We start from the raw sequence: 22,719 nt of genomic DNA, 5'->3' as shown, positions 1-22,719 counted from the left end.
ATCGATATGTCATGTATTTGAAAACTTCGTTTAGGAGAATTATTAACATGCATACTTAATATTTACACTAGAGATCGTAAGCTTTGTCTACACTATCAAACTAGTTTGACAAAAGTGTAAACGTGTAGGCCTACATACACGCCTTAAATCGTATTGAAGCCTAAAATGAGTCATACAAATAACCCTTCGTACATTGGTAGGCCTACACACTATCATGATTGAATATACCGTGGAAGCCCAACTTATTATGTTATTTTGATCGTTGTAAGATTGTATAGAAACTTCATATACGGAATAATATTTTGTTTATACGGTATATTTTAGGCTGTCTTTATCACAGTTGGTCTTGGTCGAATATTATGCAGTGCAGGAATAAAATGGCCGTCACGTCAGTAGCAGCTACCATCGTATGTGCTGGATATGGGATTCAGGTAAGTGTACAGAAATTTCAAATAGGCATATATCAGATAAATGGATAAAGAATATATTTACAAATTGTTCCTCTTTGCACCCATCCTCTTCCCCATCCCTCAACCCTAATGTTACATATAAAACACAAATTAAGTTTGTTTAAATCTGACTTAAACAATTGGTCTTATTTTGTGACAAGTTTCTCTTTCGGAAGTGATTCCCAGGGTGCTAATTTTAGTTGAGTACATAAATCACAGTGTCTATTTATTCGTTCCTGTAAACAACATGTATTATTGTCCTGCGGTACGTACATTTGAAATCGCCAGTTTCTTAACACTGAAATTATTATGTATTAGAGAACCATCTGTGGGCACGACCTAGATGGTATAGTACGCTCACTTCGCTCGCGTACCATCTAGTATCAGAAATTTTGAATAATTAGGCCCAAATATTTGCAGAATATATAACCAAAGACATCATTAGGAAACTTATGTTTGCGCGTGCGTAACTCAACATCAACATCATTATCTTCATAATCATCAGCACCATCGTCATCATCATTCTCACCCTTTCTTCCTAATACCACTTATTCTTATTATTACATTCACGTAAGAAAGAACTTTTTTTGCAGGTCTTTATATACATAGATTTCAAAAAGGAAGCGGACCTGGTGCGTTTGAAGAGTACTCCTCAATGCTGAAAACCCTCAGCATATAAGGTAGATTTAGTTTGAAATAAAAACACTTATTGCTTCAATCTGACGATGCAAGATACGATATTTATTGAGTCAGAATATCAGCTGTAGGTCTACTATTTACTTTTCCAAACCAGGACATTGATGAATAGTTCGGTAGGTATAGTGGCCAAACTTGTGCAAAGTATACCACCATTTAGGCATACTTTTTTAAATTCTTACTAAGACTTTTTATACTTTCTTGTTACCGTGTTTCTGTTCTTTTACCATATGTGTCCTTATTTAAGTCTATCGAGAGATGTCGTGAAGAAGACTTAAGAACACTTAATAGCGTTGAAGCAAACGAAGAGTTACAAAATGAGGGGAAAGAAGAGTCAAGTTCACTTATTGCAAATACCAATTACAAATTGAGCAAGACAACAATTATTATTCCAATTTTACTGTTTTTAGCAAGTTTTTTTATTTATTTACTTCATTAAAATATTAAATAAAAAAACTTAAATGTATATAATTAGCATGGATAATTAAAAAAAAAATCATACGCATCCAACTAAAGCAAAGAACTCACGAATTACAGGATGAGGCTTAAAGTCAAATAGAAAAAGTAATGAGTTACATACAACTCATGACCTTGGAGTTGACGAGGCTATTTAATTTTTCTAGCTTGACAAAGAATTAAGCTTCTTTGATTTTACACCGACAATTTTTAATAAATACAATTTTAAGGAAATTCTCAGGCAAATATGAGAGGAACCTTAAAGGATTTAAGAATAATAATGTATATATATTATTTTTTAAACTACTATTGCTGTACATTCATGTAAAACACAAATTCTTATTTGTTTCGTAAATGATATTATAATTACTATTAAAAAAAACTACACTGTACATATTTCTCTTTTCTTTATTCTTGTCTGTAAATAATTTGCTTGTCCATTTTGTGGTCTTCTCCTCTCTTTATCTTTTTTTACTGTTAAACTTGAACTATTTCTTTTGTAAATCCATTTTCAATTATTTTGTAATATGGGGTATCTATCACAAAAACCTCCTGGCTTCCTGAGACCCCATTTCATCATCTCATCATGTTCTTGCTTCATTATAGATAATATAAAATATACACTGATGTTGGTAATTCGATGCCTACTCTTAATTGAGACTATTCAAATCAAAACATACGTAACAGTGTACAAATAATTATTCCACAGCGCTTGTTCTATTCACCTTTACTTCGCAAAATTCCATAAAAGAACTCGTCGTTAAGTTTTAACAAATAGTGACCTGTCTTATTGAAAGTAATTCGACGTAACATTATGCTGTTTAAAAAGTGAAAGCGCCTTAGTCATACGACTGTATTATTCCAGTACCGTATCGGCCGTAGGCCTGTCAATAGATTTATTCGTACAGTATTGGTCAGAGAGAAAGTGTTCTGTGTCATGGCGGAGAAAATGGAGACTCGCTGGGAGCCGCTTACATTATCAATGTTTAAAGACGGAGTTAAAGAACTTGTAAAAATGGGAAGTATTTTGGTAAGTTGTCGATATTGTATGTATATACTTATTATCCCTGTATCATCTGTTTATTTTGTTTTTTTTTTGTGTAGGCCTAAAGGTCTATAGAGCGATTGAGGGCTACGCATAATACTCGCGTGTTTTTTCAGTTACTAACGTTATTGAATACACGTAATTACTCATTTTAATGTTTTATTATTATTATTGTCATCCCATTTCCCGATGTTAGTTCTCATATAAACAGTAATAGTAGAAAAATATAAGCGCATTTTCAAATAGGGCTAGTTTTTTTTATCTTATAGTTAGACCTATATTATTCATTTTTGCTTGCAGACATTGTCAGTTTGTCTCGAGTACCTAATGTTGACGGTATGTGTGCTGTTCTGCACTCGTTTAGGGCAGAATGAAATGGCCGCAATAACGTTAGCACAGGCGGTAAGAAATTATAACACACACAATTAATACAGTTTCAATAGTAAAAAAAAACGTTTTAAATTCATTTTTAAACAATTTTTTTTTCAGCTCATATGGAATCAATACCTGTATTGTAATAAGCATGAAACGTGTATTAATTAATTGTATTATTATAAACGGTTAATTATTCCTATTTAACCACCCTATTTCAAAATAATTGTTATTATAATAATTGTATATTTAAATAATGATAATTATTCTGTTTATTCATTTTTAGTTTTTATGTTCATTTTGCATTGTTCCCGCAACCGGTTCAATGACAGTGTGTAACACATACTTTTCTGTTGTAAGTATAAATGTATTCATAAACAAATTTACTATAAAATGTTACACGGCATATCTTTATGACGAAGACTTTGATGTTTGGTTTGTTTCTTATAAGTGTTTTTGTACAGCATTCATTTATGAGTAAAAAGGTTTATGTAAAAATCGCTTATATACATTGTAAGCCCTGCATAATATAATTTGTAATTTTGTAGGGTAGTTTAGTATCAGGAGTCTTGCTTGATACGCCTTCTCAGACTTCTGTGTCCACAACTAAAACGCACCAGGAATAATCTTATCAAGGAACACGTATTTGGAATAATCTAGCAGAATATGTAAAACATTCCCAAACGTTAAACAGAGATTAAAGCAACTTTATATCAATAGAAATATTTAAGTTAAGAAATCGCATTTTTATTTTGGGTTTTTTTGGGTATTAATGTTTGTTCAATTTTGTTAGGGTTACATGTTTAAAACACTTGTGCGTATTTCGTATACAATTCCATGATCCTTTTCATTGTAATTTTGTATTTATTTTTATTTTTTATTTGGAATAAATGTCGATGATTGATTGAATGATTGATTGAATTCCCTATTGATAATTCCCCTAATAATAGAGATAATACACAATTATAGAGTACCTGTTAACAACTCTTTTCCAAAACTCTAAGCAGCAAAACTCTGGAAAAACAGTCTGAGTAGTTTGTGCAATGAAAAGTAAAACTTACAAAATATGTTATTCATTTTAATTCTTTATATGATATGACGAAATTTGTCTTGTTAACTGTATAATCCGGTTTATTTATTTTTTTTATATACTTTTCAAATTATAAATTATGTATAACCCATTTGCCAAATGTTTGATAAATAAATAAATATTGTTGAGGATAGAATAAGCTTTCAATTTGCGATGACCCCTGACCTGACGTTAGGTCAAGTTAGATTTGCGCATGTGGGAAAGTTGTGACGTGCTTACCACACTCTATACCTTGGTGTGGTATATATTCATTTGACTACCTGGGGGCCGGGGCTCGAGCCCTACGCATAATTGTTGTGTCGTCTCAAAATCGAAAGTTCCCTAAACAAATTTTTACAGGCTCACGGAGCAAACCTCGGACGATCACAAGGAATCTTCCTTCAAAAGATGGTGTATCTATCAATAATTGCGTCACTGCTCTGTAGTGCTGTACTTATAAATATTGAAGAGATTTTGATATTAGCAGTTGACGACCCAAATATAATTGGGTAAGTAGATAAATAGATAGGGTCGTCTTTACGAAGTATTTATAACAACTGTTTATGTTTTTCTAAACGTTGTTTATGTTTTAATTTAATAATACATTCAAAATTATCTTTGAACTTTTGACTTTTTATCAATTAACATTGTTTAGGGCCTAGTTTGACGCATGTATATTTATATTTTCTCTTAGGTTGGTGGGTATTTTTGTACGGACATTTACTCCAGCAACTCTTGTAAGTAACTTATATTAAAAAACTCATCACAAAACAGTTTATGGCTCAAATTGTTTAATTAGCAAATGAACTTTCACGGGAAACTTTATGCATCATATGCTCATTACGCTAACCCCGTTAGCTTTTTTCATATGCCCAAATATGGTAGTGAAATGCTTAAATATGGTAGTGATATGCTTAAATATGGTTGTGATATGACATCATCATGTTCATTACGTCACAAGGGTGAATTTGCATGATGCCCTTTTCTTTTTTTTTCACACCGAATCCGAAACGATTTTTCAGAGTGGTGTTTGTTCTTTAATGGCTCTAGATGTCATGGAACAAGCAAGATGTTGCTACTTTAAGTACAACATGGATGTGCGATTATTTGTATCTATTTCTTTTGTATCTTTATGCACATATGACCAAGAATTACCTTAGTAAATTAATCACTGTGCTGTCATATAGGTGGTGGTTACCTGAATATAGGCTATTGATTGTACGAGTTCACAAATCCCTACTCGTCTCGAATAATAAACTCCATGGGTTCTTTGAAATTCACACGAACTGTGTAGGCCTACACTAGAACTACGGTTTATAGTCCTTATCCGAGAAGATTTGTTCCACCACCATAACTAGGAGCGATCCCGCGAGCCGGCCTCAAACTCATGCAGATATTGTTGGCTCTTTAGTTACGGCAAATGGCGCCCCTGCCTAAAGCTTGGTTCTCACTAGCGACGTAATGTAACGTAACGTAAGGAAATGCCCTTCCAATCATTGTGTTTGCCCCCGCCTGCGTAAAATCAAACCTACGATGTTTGCAGCACTATTGCGTTGTCGGCTCCCAGTTGTGATTACGCAATACAGCACTTCGCGTCGATACGTCGCTGCGTTGCATTCTAGTGGGAACCACGCTTTAACTTCTCGGCCATTTGAATATTAATTAAATTGTATAGCAATTCAAGCTTAATTTTTTTTTTGGTGATTTCAATTGTAGGCTGTGTTTATCACATTTGGTCTTGGTCGTATACTACAATGCAAAGACAAGATTGGCGTCACGGCAATAGCAGCTATCGTCAGTATATGTTTTAATATACTACTTAATTACATTCTAGTTTATGTGTTGGACATGGGATTCAGGTAAACAAATATGTATAAATTAAATATATTATAATTTATAATGTTTTTGATTATTTTAATTTTGTTTTTTAAACTGACTATTGAAAGTCATCAAGAAATGAGTCTAGCTGTATTAACATTATAACTTGTCTGTATGGACCTATTGACAAAGAAATAACGTATCAAAAGTATTTAATACGGCTAGACTCGTTTCTAGATGACATTCGAATGTCAGTTAGACTCTATCTAGTGACAGTAGTCATTATTACTGTTATGTTCTTTTCTACATTTGATTTATCTTTATAGAGGTTCGGCCATTGCTATGTTGATTTCACAATACCTTAATTGTTTCATATTAATAATATATGTATACAAGTACGAAGATCTTGAATGTAAGTTTTATTTCCAGCTTTAATTCATAGATATATCATACATATATATTGATGAAACACCATTCACTTAGAACCAATCTAATACACGGTAACCACTCTTTTGTTAAACCTATTGAATCGAAAGTCCAATCGATATCTAGAGGACAACCATATTAAGGGAACACTTAGTTGAGTCCCAAAGGTGACCCCTTAATATTTTTTAGATTCCTGATTTGGGGATCTTTTTTATTTTGTAAATTAATTTCGTTTTGTATTCTCTTAATAGTTTTTTCTCTCAAATCTTTGGAGAACTGGGGCGAATTTTTCTCAATCGCTGTACACGGATGTCTTACGCTCGAAATAATGCAGGTTTCCATTATGATATGTTATATACTATCAGGTATTGTAATTTTAAACAATTTCAAAACAATTGATATATAGATATATTTATTCGTCAATAAAACAAATCAACGGTTGTAAAACGTGCTTGTATCCTCATACGATAATTAATTAATTAACCGTAGCGCCTCTTTTATGATGCGTCAGCAGTGGCGATTAGATGTTTTTAGTCGCGTGCAACGCGACTCTACAGCTCACTATGTCGGTCAGTTGGTTGGTCGGTCAGTCGGTTGATCGGTCGGTCAGTTCGTCGGTCGGTAAATACTAACTTGAGCACGCAACTGCAGCCATCTATATGGCCTTGTTCTTTTAATAAATAATAGTAACGAAAACATAATTTATAGTTAATTAGCATAATAATAAAACTTTTATTATTTTTATAGGAGAATTTGGGGCTTTTGAGGTTGCAGTATTCGGTGCATTTGACATACTTGCTGAATATATTGTATTGGTAAGTTGTTTTATTAGTGGTCAAATTAACGGCGGTAAATTGCTATTATTGCTGTTCGATTTCCATACACCTATCAGAGGGGAAACCTTTACTATACTTAGCACCAAAGAATCTTTAGTTCAGTAAAAATTGTGTTTACACTTTGTGCATTATTCTGGATAGTTTGTAATAATGTATACATTAAACAGGAATATAACCAAATTGCACTCGCAAATAAGGCAATTGCACTCTTGATGACGTGAATACGCAGACGAATGCAAATGTATTGAAAAAAGTTTAATAATAGTGTTTTGCAAAAAATAGTAACCAACATTCTGAGAATATAGAAACATTAAGAATTTGCAAAGATCAATTTACAATTATGGTAAAATTGTAAAAATCAATTATCGCAGAGTTAGTTATTGAATATCATGTGACCCACAATTCTCCAATCAAGTTACAAGAATCTACTCAGTTGTGTTATAATTTGTACTAACGTAGAGTAATTATTCTTTCAGGTTTTGATAGGATTCTGCGTTTCCGTAACGATTTTGGTTGGTCACTATTTGGGACAAAATGATCAGAAAAAGGCAAAAGTTATTGTGGAGATAGCCTTTATTTTAATATGTAAGTAAGCGCTTCTATCGTTTAAAAAACATTTTAATAATAATACAAAATTCTCGAAGTATCTTGAAATATAATACTGTATATCATAATATATGTACTGGATTGATGAAATATTTTGGTATAATAATATTATAATATACAAATATGAATGTTTATGAGTGTAATGGCATGAGGTGAATTATATATCAACGAAGCAAAGCCGAGTTGATATTTAACCTGTTATCTTTCAAATCTACTACAAAATAGGTGGCGCTGTTGTATTTTAAAAGCAATAGTATAAAACAAATATTTTTTTTTCACGAAAAAAAGTACTATTAAACGATCGTTTAATAGTGCGTACTATTGCACGCCATGTGCCCCACAAGCGTCCAATCATATGACAGGAATTTATTTAGGTGTTATATAATACCTAATATAGGTATACATAATAACCTGATTATATGTGTTCTGTGTTTTAGTGGGTGTTGCATTTGTTCTTGGTGTTACACTCTTCTTGTTAAGAGATTATGTTGGATATGTTTACACCTCTGATAGGTATGTATGCAAATTAGGTAGATACACCTCTATTTACACCTGCTTTTATGCAGAATGAGTGTTTAACTGCGTCAGGAAAATTCTTGGCATTGCCGACAAAACTTTGATTGAGAGGATTGAAATAAATTACAATAAACCGGGGAGTTAGCACTCTTTATGTCCTAATTTATCATGAATTATTCATGATTTCTGCCTTAGACGTCGATTAAAAAAAAAATGAATTGTATGATCAATTCTTACGTCACATCTCATGCATATTCATAAGATTCATATCACATCTTATGAACTGTATAAATATAACAAGTTTCTTTCTTTTTTATTCTGTAGAGAAATAAAAAAGGCCTTTTCAAAGTTGATATTTTTGGCTGTGATATACGTTATCTCGGTAACGATTGTGGTAGGTTATAAGTTTTTTTTTTTACAAATAGACCTACTGTTTATTTGTTATGGTTAAGTAGACCAATGACACTGATAATAATCGATGTAACAGTCTTTTAAATCAATAATGTTGTTGATCTGTTATAGCGCTTTTGACAATCGATAGATTGTCCCAAAGCGCTTACAATAAACATTGAGATGAAAGAGAGAGAATTATAAAGAACTCCATGAGTAAAAACATACTCTAAATACTCCTTATTTCACTAAGGAAAGATAACTGAAAAGATGGTTTAAAAAAATTTAAAACAAAGTGAATACAAAAAAGGGTGAATCTTGAATGAAATTGGGAAGATTATTGTACAGTTTAGATGACTGGTGTAACACAGTTCATATGGCATTTTTTGTCCACTATCATTATGTCGAGGTTAGGCTAGGTTATGATTATGGCCTACAATCAGGCATCACATGTGATGCATATATGACACTGTATCATATCAAGAATATTACAGTACCAAGAAACTGCAATTAAAATAACTTTAAATCGATTTGAAAACAGAAATGTTGAAATTTGAACTTACGATTGTTTTTTTTTATTATTGTGATCAGTCGATTGTCAAGGCAATATTACAAGCAGTTGGTAGACAGAACATAGGAACTAATACTAGCCTGATTGCATACTCAATTGGACTAACATGTTCTGGTGTATTTGTATTTAAATTAGACTGGAGATCAACAGGTATTTTATGGATCGATTTTTTTTTGTATTCTCACCCTTGTCATCATCATCATCGTCATCGTTGTCATAATCATCATCAACAGCATCATCATTCAATTCAATTCAAAGAACATTTATTAACGTCCAAAAGAAAAAAAGTAACAAAAAACAACAATGGCAAGAGACAAAGGCAGATCCCAGAAAGATGTGAATCTTGTGACGGGATTGCCTTTACAAATTACTTGAAAATAGAAAATTATCATCAACATCATTGTCATCATCAACATCATCAACAACATCATCGTGATCATTATCATCATCATTACCATCATCATCAACAACATCATCGTCATCATCAACATTAACAGAATCATCATCATCATCATCACTAACATCATCGTCATTATCAACATCATCGTCATCATCAACATCATCATCATCAACAACATCATCGTCATCATCATCAACAACAACATTATGGTCATCATCAACATCATCATCAACATCATCATCATCAACATCATCATCATCATCAACATCATCATCATCATCAACATCAACATCAACATCAACATCAACATCAACATCAACATCAACATCAACATCAGCATCAACATCATCATCAACATCATCATCATCATCATCATCATCATCATAATCAACATCAACATCACCATCATCATAATCAACATCATCAACATCATCATCATCATCAACATCAACATCACCATCATCATAATCAACATCATCAACTTCATTATCATCATCAACATCATCATCATTATCATAATCAACATCATAACATCTGATTTCTTTTAAATAATATTAAACCATCGACATTTATCACCACGACACTGTACGAAAATTACAATGCTTAAACATAAATTACCACTTACGTAAGAATTAACTTAATTGTTTTTGCAGGCCTTTGGGCGGGTATCGTTATCGCTGATGGTATAGAAGCTAGCATTCTTCTCATAGTCCTACTTACCATAGATTTTTCAAAGGAAGCAGAACTCGTAAGTATTTAAATATCAATTTTTTTTCATTTTCTCAAAACTAATTTTTATTCTTCGAAGTCAGAAGAACAATTGAAACCATTGTCAATAATAAAATCCGAAATATAGGGATCAGGAGTGCTTGCCATGGATTTGGCTAACTACTCGAGCATGGGACCTTACCAAACCACCAGGACTTAAGGGTCTTTCACACCTGCTACAGTTCCGGCTCCTGTTGCGGTTCGCGTCAGATTGAACGTACACAAGTAATAGCGACTTTTCGTATTCACGACTCGTCGCGCGGCACGCTAATCGAGTAAACTGATTGGCTCATAGACGCTACGCGCAGAGCGTCGTAGAAACGAAACATTGATATTGTATTTGTACGTCGGAGCCGGACCGGAAAACAACGTGTGAAAGACGCTTTAGTTAAGATCCAATCAATAAGCCATCCTTCAGTAAAAAATGACAAACATTGGAGAACACGTCAGAACCAATCGTTAGTTCAGATTAACACTTGATTGTGTTCGATGTTTGTTTTATTTCACAATTTATGTTTCTATTGAAGGCTCTCGAGAGATGTAGTTTGTCTAAACTACAAACATACACAGAAATTGAGGATGGTGACGTATCAAATGAAACGCAGAAGAATGTTCAATCAAACGGAAAGTTACACAATAAAAGGCATCAACAAGAAACAAGTTCACTTATTGAAAACACCCAGTACAGATTGAGCAAAACAACAATCATTATTAGAATATTAAATTTTACAGTTCCATGTTTGATTTGCTTAGGAAGTATATTTATTTACATTTATTAAAATAATGCACAATTATTATATTATTTAAGTTTGAGGTAAACTACAAGTGTTTAGGCTAAAAAATGTATACTATCAGATTAGAATGACTGTAGGCATATGCAAATGTACCAGATTCTACAGCTGTCACTAGGTAGAGCGTGACTGACCATCGATAGTCATCTAGATATGTAGCCTAACGTGTAAATGTGACGTGCCACTGATACATAAGTGCAGGACTAATACATTGCTTTATTACTATTACTGTCGTTTGTCCAACGTGAAATAATAAACCCAAATGGCTTGTGGTAAATTGGTTCACACCCTGCCATGATGACCTCATGATGACCTTATATTGTGCTACTTTATATTCGACTCCATCTTCACTTGCTTGGCAACCTCCAGAAGACGGTTGTATCAAAACTTCGAGACATTCTCAACCATTATACTTCCTGTTGGAAAAAACATGGTGTGCCGCAAACCTATTTTAGATTTCTAGGCTGTTTATTGAGATGAAAGGTTCTTTGATTGTTTATGTAGTCTATGTAATCCTCTTTCTCATTTTTTAAAAACATTTTATTGCTGTTTGTATTATATAACATTGTATATACATTTTCTTAATTACTGCACGGGCAAAATAGTATTAAATAATATTTTATCACTATTTGTATCTATATATAAATTTGTATATATGTACTTAACTACACTATATTAATTGTTTTTGTATTATTATTACATGGTAGGACGCTTCCCCTATCTAAATTTCAAATTTTTTCATCAAGTTTAACGACAATTTACACAGAGGAGCTGCAGTAATGGCAAACCGAAACCTATGTTATTTCTTATAACCGTTTACTGAACACAAAAGGCGGAGCTGACGAGCGGTAATGTTGGTTCTCACTAGCGACGGAACGCAACGAAACGTAAGAAAATGCCCTTCCAATAATTGAAGTGACGTGAACCGTACAGTACTATTGTATCTAGTATTGCACAGATGGTATTAACAGCGTAATCATGGCCGAAAAATTGTTGACTTGTTTGGAGCCGTTTACATTTTCAATGTTTCGAGATGGAGTTAAAGATATTGTCAGAATGGGGAGTATATTGGTAAGTTATTGACATTGAATTTATAGTTTTTGTTATGTTTTACATTACTGTAGTAGGCCTACTACATAATCCATTTACCATGCAGTGGTCAACGGTTTAGTGAAATGTGAGGGTTAAGCCTGCTTACCATCATTCACGTGAAGGCCTATCTCAAGTGAGATGCGGGAACTAAAATGTTTTAACCAACCAATTATTATAGGTCAATTGTTTATTGTAACTGATTTAACAGTACATTGTAGCAGTACAAACATGTTTTATATTTGTTGTTTTTTTTATTATTGCAGGCATTGTCACTTTGTCTCGAGTACCTTATGTTTACGGTATGTGTATTGTTCTGCAGTCGTTTAGGACAGACTGAAATGAAAACAGACCATAACTTTAGCACAAGCATGGTAAGCATGTTCAATACATGGAATGATACGAGCAGGCAGTTGTTAATTACAACTAAATCCTGGTATGTTAAGACTCACGACATCAAAGCGTAGTTCCTACTAGCGACGCAACGTAACGCAATTTACGCAACGTAACACAATGCCCTTCCAATAATTGTGTTTGCCCCCGCCTGCGTGAAATCAAACCTGCGATTTTTGCAACACTGTTGCGTCGTCGGTTCCCACTTGTGATTACGCAATACATCACTTTGCGTCAATACGTCACCGCGTTGCGTTCTAGTAGTGGGAACCACGCTTTACTCTCGGCGGCACCAAGGTTTTGCTGGGAGGAAGACATTATAGCACGATACATCTGAATAAAAGCGCTACATACACAACAATCCAAATATTTCCGCAAACAATTTCATCATTTTTATTGCAATACTATCAACTAGCTTGGTTCCCACTAGGATGCAACGCAACGCACGCGAATGACCAATCACAAACGATGGTTTCTTCCAACTGTCGCATGCGATTGGTCGACTCGCTTGCGTTGCGGCATACGTCCTTGCGTTGCGGCATACGTCCTTGCGTTGCGGCATACGTCCTTGCGTTGCGGCATACGTCCTTGCGTTGCGGCATACGTCATTGCGTTGCGGCATACGTCCTTGCGTTGCGGCATACGTCCTTGCGTTGCGGCATACGTCCTTGCGTTGCGGCATACGTCCTTGCGTTGCGGCATACGTCCTTGCGTTGCGGCATACGTCCTTGCGTTGCGGCATACGTCCTTGCGTTGCGGCATACGTCCTTGCGTTGCGGCATACGTCCTTGCGTTGCGGCATACGTCCTTGCGTTGCGGCATACGTCCTTGCGTTGCGGCATACGTCCTTGCGTTGCGGCATACGTCCTTGCGTTGCGTCTAGTTGGAACCAAGCTTAAACTATTAAAAAAAAAAATAAAAAAATTATTTAATCTCTCTGCATGCTTATATAGCGCCCTCTATAATGTTCCATTATTATTATTATGTCATAATTATTTTATTGAATTATTCATGATTTCTGGCTTAAATTGGATAGGAAAAAAAATAATGCGTCGCGGATTAGCGTTAGACAGCTGTCCTATGGCGTTAATAAATCTAGCACCAAAGGGAAGATTTATTATTTTTAACTTTAATGAACATTGTTGACGTTGACGATATGATTTTCATAAATTAAATATTAAATTAATATTAAATTAATATAATGATAATTTTCCGTGTAATATTTATATTTGAATTTACTATATAGTGAGGTCTGAACGATTTAACCGAAGATGACAAGCTACAGTTCGGCGGACAATCCATCGCTTGTGATTGGTCAAATGTCTGACGTTGCGCTTACGTCCTAGTGGGAATCAATCATTAAGTTCCACATAGGCAATTGAGACTGAGAAATGCACCACTAAAGTGTTGTATTAATATGCCTCGTTTATCTAAGTAAATTTTATTTTAAATCATTAACCATTTCATTTATGAAAAAAATATTGAAACTTTATTCTCTACCTATAGTTTTTAGCCACATTTTGCCTTGTTCCGGCAGCTGGTTCAATGACAGTTTGTAATACATACTTTTCAGTTGTAAGTATTAATGAATCCTTTTTACTAACAGTAGAACGACTTAAAGCGTGGTTCCCACTAGAGACGTAACGCAGGGACGTACGCGCAACGCAAGCGAGTTGACCAATGACAAGCCATTGTTCGAATAATCCATCGATTGTGATTGGTCAATTGACTTACGTTGCGTTACGTCCTTGCGTTGCGTCACTAGTGGGAACCAAGCTTTAGGGGGTACCACGCGTCGAGACCGTTCAAATTGTTCCCCTTAAGCTTGGTTCCCACTAGCGACGCAACGTACCCCAATCTACGCAACGTAAGCAAATGCACTTCTAATAATTGTGTTTTCCCCCGCCTGCGTGAAATCACACCTGCGATGTTTCCAGTACTATTGCGTCGTCGGTTCTCACTTGTGATTACGCAATACAACACTTTGCGTCAATACGTCGCTGCGTTGCGTTCTAGTGGGAACCACGCTTTGAAAAAAACATTGATTTTTAGTCAATCTTACTATTTTTGCTTTAAATTAGTTTTTTCATATGTAAATATTTATTAAATATTAAAATGGCATATTTTTAAAAAAGCCCACTGTTTTGAAAATTGTTTTTTCAGGGGGACAATAATATCTTGATACTAAATAACATTTTTTACAGGGTCATGGAGCAAACCTCGGACGATCACAAGGAATCTTTCTTCAAAAGATGGTGTATCTATCAATAATTGCGTCACTGCTCTGTAGTGCTGTACTTATAAATACTGAAGAGATTTTGATCTTAATAATTGACGAACCAGATATAATTGTGTAAGTATGTTATGGAATAAGTAAGGACCTACTTGAAGAATGTAATTTATAATGTTGTTTGTGTTATTCCTTTTCCTCCAAAGAAAATTGAAGTATAGTAACAATCAATAAAAGTAATAATTATTTTTTGACGCATTTTTGTATTTATTTGCTCTTAGGTTAGTGGGAATTTTTATACGGACATTTATTCCAGCTACTTTTGTAAGTACTTTAGCTTATATCAGTTATGTATCTCCTCCACATACGACAATATTTTCCCAGTATCAAGGAACATTCCGTAATACAGTATTCATATTATCACATGTAGTACAGCCTGTATCATGTAGGGTCAGGTTAAGGATTAGGTTATGGTCTATGATACAGTACTATGATACATGTAAAACATGTGATGCTGTATTAAGATTTTTTCCTGATACTGAAGAAATATTGATACAGTACCAAAAATCGGGGGCTATATTTGTACATTTATAGTTATATAGTGTATATGTATAGTTATGTTATTGCAGAGTGGATGAAAATACAAGCTAAAGTAGTATACGTATGAAACGCCATATGTGCCAAACTATTTAACTTTTTACTAATATCAAAACTCCGTCTCCAACCTAGACTAAGTGGATGCAAGTTTGTTTTAATAAAAAAAATGAGAGTATCGTATATCGAAGGGTAATACTGTTATCTTGGTATACCTTGTTAGGCTGTGTTTATCACCATTGGTCTTAGTCGAATATTGCAATGCAGAGACAAGATTGCCGTAACAGCAATAGCAGCTATCGTCAGTGTATGTTTTAATATACTACTTAATTACATTCTAGTTTATGTGTTGGACATGGGATTCAGGTAAAATAAATGATTTTTTAAAATATTTTAACTAATAAATGTTTGCAAATTTGGATATTGATTCTGATCGCTCAATGACAGCACCACTGACGAACATGTTAGGTCAGCCTTTAGTTCAACTTGATTAAGTTGCGTTTACACGCACTAGGTTAGGCTTTTATAGGACGGGATAAAGCTGATCCGAATCATTTCCGAGTTACGTATCGACGTACGTAATCATTCCGTGTCGTTAAATTCGAAACTACTCCGATAGTTTTCGTTAAACCATACACGTTTGAACCACACGAGAAATGGTAACGCTCTGTTTAAACTATCACACTGTATGTGATGTGCCCATATATGGACATGATGATGTCATATCACTACCATATTTGAGCATATCAATGCCATATTTGAGAGTATAGACAGAGCTTAAGCTTGACTGTAGGACTGGTATAAACTCCGATTGACAATATATACGGCTAGTTTGCATGACAGTTTGACGTCACCAGTGATATGTTATAATGTGATCAATACAATAACATTATTGTCTTTTACACCATTTATTTATAGAGGATCGGCTATAGCTGTGGTTGTTGCACAATACATCAATTGTATTTTATTAACAGTATATGTATACAAGTACGAAGATCTTGAGTGTAAGTTGTATCACCATTTCCAGCTTCAGTTCAAGCGAAAAAGAGCGGCAACTTTTTAAAACTAATGTATTTAATTTATAATGTGTTAATTAATTTTTTTTTTTTTTTTTGCAGTTTTTTCTCTCAAATCTCTGGAGAATTGGGGCGAATTTTTCTCAATTGCTGTACACGGATGGCTTACGTACGAAATAATGCAGGTGTCTATCATGATCTGTTATATACTATCTGGTATGGTTAACAATTCAAGTAATAGTGATATAAGTTCTCAATGACACAAAAACCCTAAATTCGACTGTCGCGTACAAAAGTCGTTTCATTTATCATATGGTCGTTTTACGCGTAAAAGTTGACGTCTCTTTGGTGCGCGCCAGTGGTGATTTACATACAATTACTTTATTCCACATTTTTTTTTTCTAAATAGAATAGTAGTGACGAAAGGGCCCTAAAGTTTGGTTCCCACTAGGACGCAACGCAACGACGTATTGACGCAAAGTGCTGTATTGCGTAATCACAAGTTTGAACCGACGGCGCAACAGTGCTGCAAACATCGCAGGTTTGATTTCACGCAGGCGGGGCATACACAATTATTGGAAGGACATTTTCTTACGTTGCGTCGTTTGCGTTACGTCACTAGTGGGAACCACGCTTTAAAATGCATTGCCAAGGACGCGAGTCCCTAATGATCAGCTTCAGCTGGATGGAGCACCATCATTAAATATTGCGGAAATAAATACAAATAAATAAACATAAGATTAAAAGTACAGTAACTCTATGGAAGTTATTTTGTGTTTATAATGAATTAGTTATGTTAACTAATATTATTTTTATAGAACGATTTGGGGCCATTGATGTTGCAGTGTTTGGTGCATTTAACATACTTGCAGCGTACGTTCTTATAGTAAGTTGTTGTTGGTCAAATTAAATAAATATTGTCCTAAATTGTTTTTTGATGATCCTTTCCTCTTACTTATGAAAACAAGACCGAGCTGCACATCCAACAAATAAATCCCTTCAATAAAACGGCAGTCCTTGTCAAATTTCATCCGATTCTGCAGCTGTCACTAGATAGATTCTAACTAACTATCGCAAGTCATTTAAATACGAGTTGTATTAAGTACCTTCAAATAATAATTTCAAACACAATTAGAAAAAATCAAGAAATGTTTTATAATAACGTGTCGTTTTAATATCTCAGATGTTGATAGGATTCTGTGTTTCATTGACGATTATGGTTGGCCATTACTTGGGACAAAATGATTCGAAAAAGGCCAAAATTATTGTGGAGATAGCGTTTATTTTTATATGTAAGTCAATTATTCAAGTCAATTATTCAAGTAGGTCGTTGTATCGTGTTGAATTATTGTTTATATAATTGAATACTGTTATCTACAAAATTATTACAATGACTAGAATAATAATTGACTGAGATTTGTGTTTTAGTAAGCGTTGCTGTCGTTATTGGTGTTACACTCTTCTTGTTACGAGACTATGCTGGATATGTTTACACCAATGATAGGTATGTATGCAAATTAAGAAGATACACCCTTTATGCTTTTATTTCGAATTAAATTATGGAGTAATCCAAGGAATTATCAAAGAAATGAAGGGTCGTCAGAAGTATGAATTGTTACCATGGATATAGATTAAGAATGTAGTGCCTCACTTTTCCCTAATAGTTCTGTATCGGACGAATACCAGAAATATCTGACACGGACAACAGATGACTGCCCGCATGAAATGTCTTCAATTCAGCAATTCGGAGTTTCGTTAAGCTAAAACTACTTACTTTATTGCCGGTCCAGATAGTCTGATGACTTTCCCCCGCCTCGGCTGCTTGCATATATATCTCGGATTGCTTTCCTCCAGTCCTGTCTGGTTTCTCTGAAACGTTTCTATATCTTTGGTTAAAATGCTGGAAATTTTTCAATCCACAATTTCTTCTATAAGCCTCATGTCTCGCAGCACTTGAATTCTCCAATTTGTTCACAATACTAAATACAATCATTTTTACATTTATTCTTCATTCTGTAGAGAAATAATAATGGCATTTTCAAAGATAATATTTTTGGCTGGGATATACGTTGTCTCGGTAACGAATGAGGTAGGTTGTATTGAAAGTATATGTTACATTAAATTTGTAATTAAATTTTTTTTTATTTTTGTAATTTATTTTTGTTTTGGTTGTTTAACTGTTTTTCTGATTGTGATCAGGCGATTATCAAAGCAATATTACAAGCAATTGGTAGACAGAACATTGGCGCTCTTACCAGCCTGATTTCCTACTCAATTGGACTTGTATTAGCTGCTGTATTTGCATTCAAATTACATTGGAAAACAACAGGTAATTTTAAGGATTGATCGGTTTGAGTGATTTTTACAACTTGTCATCATAATTTTCATCGTCAACATCAATATCATTACCATGAACTACTCGATTTGATTGTATTCACCTTATTCTGCAGCTATTACTAGATCGAGTCTAACTGACTATCGCAAGTCAACTAGAAACGAGTCTGACTGTATTAAATACTTATTAAAAGGCGTGATCTTTTTTATTACTCATTTGTCCGTTTATTTTTGCTACGTAAGTAGGTTCAGATCTATCTAAGGTATAACGAATTGCGATAGTCAGTTAGACTCTATCCAATGAAAGCTGCAGAATCGGGTTTTGTACTCACCACCGATCTTTCGGTTCGGTACCTTTCTTGCGGTCACTGGTTGTTAAAGCATTGGAATATGAAACTTATTTCACAGGTCTTTGGGCGGGTATCGTAATGGCCGATGGCATAGAAGCGTGTATTCTTATTATAGTATTAAACAATATAGATTTTGCAAGAGAAGCAGAACTCGTGAGTATTAACGTTAAAGTTAATGAGCTAGACTCATTCCCAGATGACTTTCGACAGTCAGTTAGGCTCTATATAGTTACAGCTGCAGAATCTTCCTTTTTTTATTGTCTGCATTACTGAGTGGACTGGATTTTTAAAATTCGTCAGAAGATTCTGAACTCCAGAACCATCACTCAGGATTTATATTAAATAGGTAATTGTGGAGGGGCGGGGTCCACCATGACATGCATATGGCCGGCTAGCGATTTTTTTCGTACATAAGTTGGGGACCCCATGTGAAAGATAGCCGAACTACTTCCTAAATATAACTAAACCTAACCCTCTAAATAATCTCTCTCACTATAAAGTAAAAGAAGTAGCTCATGGGAGTCGAACCCCATACATCGACATGTAAAGTCCACTCGACTACACAGACGGCTCGACAGAAATCGTTTGCATTAGCGAATTGTAGTTAGCTCAATTCTTACGTCACACCTTATGGATATGACTAATGAATATTCATGTTTATTTTGTGACGTTTCACGAGGGGTCCCCAACTTATGTACGAAAAGAAATATCGCGGCCGGCTAACTACTAGGCCTACTGTGAGATCGAGCTTGGGGACAGTAGGCCAGGTGTATTTTAGATTTAGATTAAATTTAGTCTGCTTTTTGGTTTATACGTTTGTTTCCATTCATAATAATGTGTTCTTATTTTAGGCTCTCGAGAGATGTCGTGTATCCGAAGATCAACAGTTATACACAGAAATTGAGGATGATGACGTATCAAAGGAAACACTACTGAAAATTGAATCAAATGACGAAAAGGTAGACAATGAAGACATAAAAGAGACAAGGTCACTTATTGAAAATACCGAGTACAAACTGAGCAAGCAAATAATTATTATTAGAATAATAAATGTCACAATTCCATTAATAATTTGTTTAGCAAGTTCTTTGATTTATCTTTATCAAAATTAGTATGTATTAAAAATCAGTTATTGTTATCTCTCATAAAATGGCCATCGTCATCTAAGATTTAGGAATACGTAAAATATTTAGGCCTAATTGTACAAAATCATTGACTTTCTAGGTTTGATAATTTTAGTGTCAATAAAATACTGAAATACAGAAGCACAGTAGGCCTATTATTAGTTATCCGCTTGGTATACCAAGCGGATAACTCCTTGTAATTGTATGAGATCAATATTTTTTTTCTGTATTATTCTTCTTTCCTTCCTTCCTTTTTGTGAGTCGTGTTCCTCTAAAATGTGTAAACATAACATTTCATAACTTTGACAACATATGGGCATTTACGTGAAGTTGTGCACCTCCTATTTTTGAATGACGTCATAGTTGCGCAACGTGACTTATGCGCAATTTTATGAATTTCAATGATTGATCATAGATTAAAAACCAAAAGTCATTTAGTATTGACACTTTGACAAAATTTAAGTCATATCAGGGGCAAACTTTCTACGGATTAAAAACGGCATGTTTGACAAGAAGTTACGCGCGCACGCGCATTTAAAATTTCAAAATGCGCAAAATTAATTTCTAATCAACTTTTTACGCGTTTCTTGTCATTTTGAGCATGTCAAAAATTCCCACGGGCGCGCAATTTTTTATGCGCGCGGTGCGCACATAGCGTTAAAAACATATTTTTTTCTCTTGAATTATATTTTTCAAGCCTTTCCCAGTGATTTTGAAAACAATTTAGACCTTTTCCAGTTTAAATAACGCCATACGAACACGTTGAATTAGACAATTCGTGCGCGTTTTTTATGAAAAAGCTTTAAAAATCGTCAAAATTATGTCTTTTTTTAAACAGTCATAGTTTCTAAAGTAAACCGTTAACCGTTTATTTTTATTACAAAATCTAGAAGTTGATGAGTTGTAGATATCGGATCATGCATCAATAAGGCTAAAAAAACATTGTGACGTCATCGTATGGCCACACGAATGTAAAATATAGGATTTTTGTCTCTTTCGTTATTGCTCATCACATTCAATGGAGCGCATCGCGCTTATCTGTATTCCTTTTTCTCCTACATTTATATATTGTGTAGGTCAATCAACTTTCTTTAGCATGAGATAAAAATATTTTAATTTTTATGACGTCATCATGCCTAAAAATTTTAATTACGTGGGTCATTAATTTCATCTTTACAGTAAATTTTAATCTGTAATAGCTCGTAAGAATAAAATGTGATAATCACGATTAAAACGTTTTCTGGAAGCTATTGGATTGTAGATACGAATTCATGTAAACATTTTGCCAATCGGATGTTGTGACGTCATCATATGGCCAGTTGAATAAAAAAAGTCGTATTTTCATATTTTGCGTAATAGTTCATCACATTTAAAAGGGTGCGCATCTATATTTTACGTATTCAAATTTCTTCTACACGTTAATATGTTGTTCCTGAGATAATTTCCTTCTGAAATTGCTATCTAAGTCTTTCATTTTGATACCGTCGCCATGTTAAAAATTGGAATAAATGGCGGGTCCCGTAATTTCACCTATTCTACACTGTATGTAATATGTATACAGCTTATACTGTTTGCATGTATATACTATATGACACAAAATTCAGCACTAACAGCATGTCATATTCTTCAGTTCTTGTCATAATGCCATAATCTTTATCTGTGTGCAATATTCCAACGTATGACGTGCACGTGGCGTTTGTCGTGGTGCGGATAACTAACTCGTCAAAGTGACGAGTTTCATGTCTAGTTACTATTAATATTTGTCATAATATTATGTTTCTGATTTCCTGTAGTTAGATAAAGGATGTTTTAGACTAGGTCTGCTAAATTTATGAGCCAATCTTAATAGCATAATTTCTGTAGGAAACTTCTGGAGGGAATATGTGATCCTCCTCTGAAGCCCCCTAATTTGCATATTGAGTATAAAGAGTAAAATGTTATAGATATAGAAAGGAAGAGAATATATTATCATAGTAGAAAGACGTATAGAGTATAGAGAAGAAAGGTCTAGACTGGTAGAAAGTTGTATTGTATTAATACTGAGTTAAAAGAAATAAAAGTTATAGTTGATTATACTTTTTGTATGTGGAATCATTGAGCACACAGTCTGTGTACGGTCTCGTGGATTAATACGCCAGAGAAAGCATACGCTCGGAATCAACACTATAAAATCACTACATGGTGGCAGCGGTGAACATTTTTTATTGAAGACGTGAAGAGATGACCACAGTTTACTGTCTATAGACACAATACCGTACGGATATCGGTGAATCACCTACATCCTCCTTTATCATAATAATATCATAGATAGAATTTAAATCATCCATTTTGTGTTTTTGACGTATGTAGAAGACAAAGAATAAAACAACGAGTCATCATC

The 22,719-nt window shown here is 34.2% G+C and overlaps 3 protein-coding genes and 1 long non-coding RNA gene across 4 annotated transcripts in view; 3 read left to right on the top strand and 1 right to left on the bottom strand.

The window, feature by feature from the left end:
- LOC144850711 (uncharacterized) overlaps window positions 1–22,719 on the bottom strand; it is a 229,643-nt gene that overhangs the window by 174,256 nt on the left and 32,668 nt on the right. The gene's annotated exons all lie outside the window — the stretch shown is intronic.
- Window positions 2,539–7,388, top strand: LOC144851054 (multidrug and toxin extrusion protein 1-like). The gene is made up of 10 exons (XM_078708574.1): window positions 2,539–2,631; window positions 2,947–3,048; window positions 3,305–3,373; window positions 4,448–4,596; window positions 4,782–4,824; window positions 5,804–5,946; window positions 6,232–6,317; window positions 6,583–6,696; window positions 7,079–7,146; window positions 7,335–7,388. The coding sequence occupies exons 1-10, from the start codon at window positions 2,539–2,541 to the stop codon at window positions 7,386–7,388; spliced, it is 921 nt and encodes a 306-aa protein (XP_078564700.1).
- LOC144850127 (uncharacterized) lies at window positions 7,624–9,399 on the top strand. The gene is made up of 4 exons (XR_013614050.1): window positions 7,624–7,752; window positions 8,211–8,286; window positions 8,614–8,683; window positions 9,271–9,399. It is a non-coding gene; the product is annotated as an uncharacterized LOC144850127 (long non-coding RNA).
- LOC144850198 (multidrug and toxin extrusion protein 1-like) lies at window positions 10,313–20,471 on the top strand. The gene is made up of 17 exons (XM_078707430.1): window positions 10,313–10,398; window positions 10,946–11,718; window positions 11,976–12,280; window positions 12,565–12,672; window positions 14,198–14,266; window positions 14,896–15,044; window positions 15,203–15,245; window positions 15,739–15,881; window positions 16,434–16,519; window positions 16,634–16,747; window positions 17,350–17,417; window positions 17,715–17,823; window positions 17,960–18,035; window positions 18,551–18,620; window positions 18,731–18,860; window positions 19,274–19,368; window positions 20,067–20,471. The coding sequence occupies exons 3-17, from the start codon at window positions 12,188–12,190 to the stop codon at window positions 20,325–20,327; spliced, it is 1,614 nt and encodes a 537-aa protein (XP_078563556.1). The 5' UTR covers window positions 10,313–10,398; window positions 10,946–11,718; window positions 11,976–12,187; the 3' UTR covers window positions 20,328–20,471.

This window comes from Antedon bifida, chromosome 8, assembly GCF_963402885.1.
Source record: "Antedon bifida chromosome 8, ecAntBifi1.1, whole genome shotgun sequence".
Taxonomy (NCBI): domain Eukaryota; kingdom Metazoa; phylum Echinodermata; class Crinoidea; order Comatulida; family Antedonidae; genus Antedon; species Antedon bifida.
The sequence above is the reverse complement of the archived record's forward strand: the minus strand, read 5'-3'. Positions and strand labels throughout refer to the sequence as shown.